This window comes from Anneissia japonica, unplaced genomic scaffold (assembly GCF_011630105.1).
Source record: "Anneissia japonica isolate Jap-2015-1 unplaced genomic scaffold, ASM1163010v1 scaffold6016_len257023_cov185, whole genome shotgun sequence".
NCBI classification, from domain to species: Eukaryota; Metazoa; Echinodermata; class Crinoidea; order Comatulida; family Comatulidae; genus Anneissia; species Anneissia japonica.
In genome coordinates this window covers 5,266-12,694 of record NW_022744250.1, presented here as the reverse complement: position 1 = coordinate 12,694, position 7,429 = coordinate 5,266, and the positions used below count along the sequence as shown (strand labels likewise).

The 7,429-nt window shown below is 36.4% G+C and overlaps 2 protein-coding genes across 5 annotated transcripts in view; both read right to left on the bottom strand.

Moving 5' to 3' along the window:
• The window catches only part of LOC117119597 (voltage-dependent calcium channel gamma-5 subunit-like), a 9,514-nt gene extending 4,079 nt beyond the window's left edge, over positions 1-5,435 (bottom strand). Inside the window, exons 1-2 of one of the 4 annotated variants that reach the window (XM_033264427.1) lie at positions 4,707-5,435; positions 2,240-2,494 (exon numbers count right to left, since the gene is read on the bottom strand). In XM_033264427.1, the coding sequence (XP_033120318.1) occupies positions 2,240-2,480 (241 nt within the window). In that variant the 5' untranslated portion in view covers positions 2,481-2,494; positions 4,707-5,435. Of the gene's footprint in view, positions 1-2,239; positions 2,495-4,238; positions 4,519-4,706 lie in introns of those variants that run through there. The other 3 variants (XM_033264428.1, XM_033264426.1, XM_033264425.1) reach the window with 3 other exon arrangements.
• A 96-nt stretch (positions 5,436-5,531) lies between these two features.
• Positions 5,532-7,197, bottom strand: LOC117119602. Its single transcript, XM_033264436.1, has 2 exons — positions 6,962-7,197; positions 5,532-6,093 (listed from the first exon to the last, which is right to left on the bottom strand). Exon 2 carries the CDS (start codon positions 6,081-6,083, stop codon positions 5,673-5,675), a length of 411 nt encoding a protein of 136 aa, XP_033120327.1. The 5' UTR covers positions 6,084-6,093; positions 6,962-7,197; the 3' UTR covers positions 5,532-5,672.
• Between the last annotated feature and the right edge of the window lie 232 nt (positions 7,198-7,429).

Genomic DNA, 7,429 nt, shown 5'->3' with positions numbered 1-7,429 from the left:
TATATATATATATATATATATATATATATATATAGGCCTATTTATAGGCCTATTTATATGTGTATGTATGTATAGCTACGATTGTAATCTGTATAAATTAAATACAATGATGAAAACTAGAATTGATTTTCGTTCAAGAAAAATACGCCGTAGGCCTACCTATTTGTATGTCTGACTATTAATAATTTATGATACAAATTTAAATTAACCGCATTTTTATATATTTTCATCATACCGAAAAGCATATTAAAAACATAACTACTTTGCGGTAGGAAAACGCTAGAAAGGAGAATGCAAGAAATATGCGTCATGAAAACTTCGATGAGTAATGAATAAATGATTGCAAATTGATGAGAAAAATGATTTAAATCAACCTGAGCATGTTTTTGGCACCGATGTGATGAATAAGTAAGCATTAGACTTCAGGATAAATGAGACCGTAATGTATATCTTTTATTAGTCTTATAATCGTTAAAATATTCAAGAGTATAATTGAAATTTTAATTAAAAACATCCTCACATTTATCGCCAGCAGGAGTGTAGAAAAATGAAATAGTCTTGACACAGATATGACCTTTTCGATAGATGTCGTTCGAATGCAGAATGAAGGAAAAATATTATATAACGAGCGGAAAAAGTGTTCTTTTTTCTGATTGTATATGAGTTGGATTGAAAGAAATACGTCGCCCTACATTAACGAAAGGATAACGATGAACTCTGGCACGCGCGTGTTGCATCATATTACATTTTGACAGTTATTCCTTCATCTGCTAGCTAAAAAAATACACATATTTACAAATATATTCCTAATTTAAAGTCAAAACACGTATCTTGTACGAATCTGTCGAGGCTTAATTACCATCGTTTTTCAAGTGCTGCAATAGTCTGATAGGCCTACTTACATCTTCATTTCTAGATATATTTTTTAAATCGTCGTTCGAGTAGATGATGATCAATTGTAGGCCTAGATATCAGGGGGCCTGCGATATATTTTCCAGTTTGTTTTTCTTAGAAAAGATGTATATTATCATAACGTAATACAGACTCTTTATTTTAATGTTTTGAATTGATTAAAGAACATTTATTGTACAAATTTTAAGGAAAGCTATTTTCAGGATTCGATTAGCAGCGTACGGTATGTATAATCACGACTGGGCCTAGCCTGTGATTATATCTCTGAGTTACTTTATGAGATACTGTTGTGCCGGAGTTTTAATAATTTTTAAATAATTAGGCTGTAAAATCGCACTGTAAAATCATGGATTCGCGGACAATAATGCAGCGCACAGAAACGGAAAGTAATTGTGTAGAAATGGGCGATACTGCAGAGAGCAACGAAAAATAATTGCATAGTTACGGGAAATAATCGCGTAGCAACGTGCAATAATGCAACGGAATGGAAAATAATTGTATAGCTACGGGTAATAATCGCGTAGCAACGGGCAATAATGCAGTGCGTAGCAGTGGAAAATAATCGCATAGCTACGGGTAATAATCGCGCAGCAGCGGTACCACCGGTAGATACTGAGTACAGCAGAGATACGGTACCAATAATGGGAAGGTATGACCACTCAGGAATAGGAAATTACGTTAAGGTAATAATGACGTCAAGATTGACTTATTAAAACATTAGGCCTACGACTCGGTCTCTGAACCATAAGGTAGGGTCCGATTTCCCTACTAGCCAATTACTTATGTTGAAAGAGGCATTTTATATATGTAACCAATCTTTACTCAGAAATAATGTAGACATTAGGTTCAATTTCCATTGCGTTGATTAGTAATTGCAACATATTGGTATTCTCCCACAGCGCGACTGAGTGTGTTCTGTAGACATTGGTAATTATGGAAAGTGAATAAAAGCCTTGGGTGGGTGCGCCACAATAATATTATAAATATTATGATAATAATAATGATTATAATATTAATAAATAATGATAACGATGATGATAATGATGATGGTAATGGTAATACTGTAATAATAATAATAATAATAATAATAATAATAATAGGCCTAATAATAATATTTATAATAATAATTATTAATAATGATAATAATAAAATAATAATAGACATTTATAATACTGTTATTTCATTTTGGGGCTTAATAGGTTATAATTTTACTGAGTAAAGTATAAATATAAAACGCAATATGGCTGCGAATATAAATTCGTTCATTATACAAATACTGTATTAAACATGTTTAATTAAATAGCATAGTTTTTACGTAAAATCTCACCATTAATGACACATGTCCGCCACAGTCCTGATGACATCAACACACGCGTAGTCTTTGGTTCTGTAACTATCTCATCGTCCGTGTAGATGTCCGAAATGGTGTCATTAACGGCCAAATCATCCATGTAATTCAACCAACTGTTGGTGATGACTGCTACCAGGAGGAAGGCGACGGACGTGGTAGCACACAAGACAACAAGGACTACCGTTTGCTTGAACTGGTGACGAGTAGATCGGACCATGATCGTATTCTAATCTAGAGGACATATAGTAACAATTACATTTCAACGTTGATTGTAGAACTAGTGATGCGCAGGCGCAAAATATATCAAAATCACAGTTTCAGTCGGAACACAAATTTATGTCAATATAGATTGATCATTTCGAAAATGGAAAATGAATAGAACATTGAATAATAAAACTCAATATCATCATCATCCAACAGATTTTTTCCCCATTTTAATGGCAGATAAAAGGAAAACCAGGACATTACGATGTGTCTATGCCTATAGGGACCATGGTTTCCTCACCAATGGCTTATATGGAATTGAACAAAATGCCTAGGTCTACTAGTTTAGGTAGTATCCAGATAATTCGGCCTAAAAATATTTAATTAAAACATTAACTTGGCCGTTTAAAAATTTAAAAATCAACTTTATGAGGCACGATCTTGTTCACTTTTTTTACCTGAAAGCTTTGTAATCTATTACAAACATTTATAATCGACTGTCAGTGAATCTTAGGTTCTGAAAATAATATAGAATATATTTAAGCCACTTGGCGAGAAAATTATTTCTAATTCTAAATTTGAATTGATTGAAAGCTAATGCGTAACGTAATGCTTATAAATTTATCGGAGGATTCAGTGCGCGCTTACTCGAGAGCGGTGCTCTTACAAAAAATATTGGCGCGGAGCTTTCCACGTCTGTTCCCATGGTGTTACCTCTGTTTTTGTTCTATTTTGAATTATAATTGAGAAATTACCATTACTTTTAATTTACCAGACAATCTACCGATTGTATTGAGTGATATCCTTACAATATCACTACACAATCCAGGCACGTATCCGGGGGGGGGGGGTTATGGTTCGGGAGAACCCTCCCCCCTTTTCTAGCAAACCCCCCCCTCTTTTCTGGCGAAACCTTCTCTTTAAATTTCCCAAGTAAGCCCTCCAACCCAACTAATGCACCACAGACCCACCCAGACGCAGACATTTTCAAACATATCTGCTTTTACAGCATTATAGACCCATAAAGCACAAAAATCCTCTTGCTCTGGGGGTTTTCGCCGATCCCACCGGGGCTTCGAATGTGGACCTCACGCCCAGAAAACCCTCCATTGGAAGAACCTGTCTACGAGCCTGCAATCACAAAATTTGGTTAAAAAACCTCGATACACAACCAATAATGAATTTCAAATTGAGGATAGGCCTAGCTGAAGGGTAGCGTCATTTTTCTGTCCTCTCCTTTATTGCAAATTCGCATTGCATTTATTACTATCGATGGTTAGTAGTAATTCTAATTATATTCATTATATTGTTTTACGTGAGGTTATTTGCAAACCTGTTTCAGCAAGGTAGTGGATTGGTCAAAATCCACTGTTTCCCGTTATGTGACGTGTACAGAGTTTATAATGCCAACGGGACCATACACAATATGCATTGTGGGGCGTACCCCTTTGTAAGCACGGAGAGCAACGACCGCATTGAAAATTCGGGCCCCAATGATAACCCTGCTGTGACGACCATTTGCGTAGAAATACCCATTTAAAAGTGGGTGTGGCATGTGGAAGTAAATAGAGGTGTGAGCAAGGCTACATTTATATATTTTGCTTCCTTTTAAGATGAGGAACAAACAGATCGTTTGACCAAAATAACTGAGAGGTGGGGTTGGTCGATAGAACACAAGTTTCTCACCCGGGTAGGCGCCCTTAACGACTAGACTGGAAAATATATGCCCTTTGTCTTGAAAAATCAATACGAATTCATATTTTATACTCACCCTTTTCTTACGATTATAGCTTTCAAAAAATATTGCTCTCACCTATCAAATCTTCTAAATTCATGAATCTCAAAGCCAGCGGAATATCCAATTACATTAAAAATATTAATCTACTTTTTTCTACGGGTCTAGTCTGTGTACAATATAGGTAAGTCCTCATAAATGTTCCTTTATAATGTTAGAATACGTGTCAGGCTCTGCGTATTTTATCCACGTTAACGATGTTAAAGGTACACCCAATCAGGGGCAGAGAAACTGTGCATACCATTTTCCACGTAACTAGATTACGCCGCACATCAAATCATCAACGTAATGAACACATCAACAAGCGACACAATACAACCACGAAACAGGTCTTGTTATGTGAGACAGATCTTGTCATGAGTCACAATGAGAGTCCCACATTACAGTTAGTGTTATTACTGAGGATTAATAAGAATAAAGACTGCATTTACACCAATTACTTACCAAAGATTTTCATTTGTTCAGTTGTTCACTTCAGTGGATGTCTCCCTCTAGAGGTACGGATAAGCATTGTATTGCCTGTTTGTAGACGCGCGCTAACACCCATCCACATCACCCCAATCACGATCATTATTTTATTGAGATACAAAAACGGAAGTTGATGGCGTTCATTAAAGAGCTACTACGAAAATCGCTATTCAGTGTCATTCATAATTATTCTTAATAATTAATCAAAATGACTTTATAAAATAAACAACAATGTAGTTAATTCATTAAAACATTGTTATTTTTAAAAATGTTTTATTCAACATTATTTAACGAGGTTAACCCTAAGAGCAATGCTGATACATAAACAAAATAAAATGCAACAGTTAATTAAGAAGAAGAAAATTCAACAAAAATTCAGTTTACAAGAAAAACACACTAACTCTTGTATAAGTACAATTTTTTTAGTGAACCCAAGAAATATTATCCATTGGGATTGCAAAAACCTGAAATTCCAAAGACAAATAAATTTTTTTATTTACGCTTCAATGTTTGGCATGTAAATAAGGTTCGAGAAACACGTTTTGTCTAATCTGTGATTAACTTACATATTGTGAGAGGCAGAATTTTTTTTGGACATGGGTTAAGACATTTAAACAGGAAAAAAATTGATGAACTACCGCGGTGTTTTCATGTTAAAACATTCTTATACATATTAACATCAATTTATAAAATTCTCTTAACACGCAAGTCATCTTATACCATGGAGGAATTTGTTTAAAATCTGTCTCTTATACACATCTAGATGTGTATAAGAGACAGTATATATATATATATATATATATGAAGAAGATGCATCCATATGATTCAGGCTCAGAATCGACAACAATCGCAAAACCACCAGTCACAATTGGATTCTGATGACAGAGCTAGACTGCCTAATTTATGTATTCCGATTTTAAATTAGATATCAGCACAACATCTTTATACGTAACCATGACCATCGTTGAGCTGTCGGTTTTCCAGTACAATGTCCATTCTCGGGTTTTCGTCGTTGTATTCACCTACGTTCACAAACGCAACTTCTTCTTGCGCGATCTGCTGCAGAGTTCCGTCTTGGCGTCGTTCGTATACTCTAATCGAGTACGTCCCTCCATCACTTAATTGCGCATCTCGTATATTAAGCGTAACCATCCCATTGGGCTGTACTTGATGAACTAAACGCTCGCTGCAGTGATCGTCTGCCAATGTTTCTTCACCTCGAGTAATCTCCTCGCCGTCCCTTAGCCAACTTATAACATGATTCTCATCAATTCCTTCCACGCCACTTGTTAGTGGGATATCAGATCCAAGTAAAACGCACAACGGCATAAAGTTTGGAATGATCGCCACCATTTTGCTGGGTCTGTATTTGTTTAGAAAATAAAAGAAAATAATAAACATGACAGAATTACTAAAGCACATTAGGTTGGCAAAATGTCCCTCCATGTAGGTATGTAGTTACTCCATTTTTGGAGTGTCTGCACCTGCCGTCAAAACTTTTATTAAAACCTCCGATTTCGGAGTTTCTGCGTACTATTAATTAAACAAGCTCTCTCTATAGAGAGATAGAGCAAATCTCCGATTTTGGAGTTTTCGCGTATAGTACGCAAAACCTCCGAAATCAGAGGGTTGCTCTCTCTATATATAGACAGCGCTTGTTTAAAGATTTTATTTATACGAAACCTATACGAAACCTATTGCATAGGTTTCGTATAAATAAAGATTTTATTTATACGAAACCTATGCAATAGGCATCTAATGCCCATTCAAGGATGGACAAAATTCTGGTTTGATGTTAAGTTTATTGCTCAATATGTGTCAAAATATGAATTTAAATGATTTTTTTTTCTTAGTTTGTGACTACTGTATTTGATTTGATTAATACAATAAAAAGTGTCCCCTTAATAGGGTAAAATTGTATTGATTTGACCATGTGGCACACTCAAAAAGTGTCTCCGCCTCCTTAATGGGATACCCTTAGTAGGGGTATCCCGTTAAGGGGGGTATCCCATTAAGGGGGGTATCCCATTAAGGTTGGCTGTAGTGTTAAAAGATGGGCCTATAGGTCTACTGCCACGGAAAAGTGTCCCCTTAAGGGGTGTCCCATGGATTGGGGTGCCCCAAAGGAGGGATTCATCATGACAGCAACATTTTCTGTCACCGAACCAAGACAGTAGCCCTTAGATGGCCCCTGGTACCTAGCCTAAATGGTTAAGAAACTGTCAGCCTACCTTTTGATAACGTTTATTTCTTTGGGGCTTGGTCTGTGTTAGTAGCCTACCTTCTACTTACGGTACACGTTGTGTGTTGATATTTTTAGATTTTGGTATTTCCATAGGAAATAATAATGAAGTACAATCCATTGTTGCTTTATGAATGACTGAATTCTTGCGGTGGGCTCACCTGGCGTGATACGTCGCTTAACCATAACCTTCCGTTGAAATAGCAGCCCTTTGTTTACAATAGGACTCGTGCAACACTGCTAATAGTATAACGGAATGGGTATACAGCGCGCCATAGATCGCTGGACGAGGGTGAGTACGACCACGAGAGGTCTGGGAACGTCCACGACGGGAGGAGGAAAGATATCCCCGAAAGGGGAACATCGCCGAAAGGGGGAAACATCACCGATAGGAGGAACATCCCCGATAAGGAGAAATGTTTCTGACTGGAGGGGAAATGTTCCTGAGAGGAGGAAT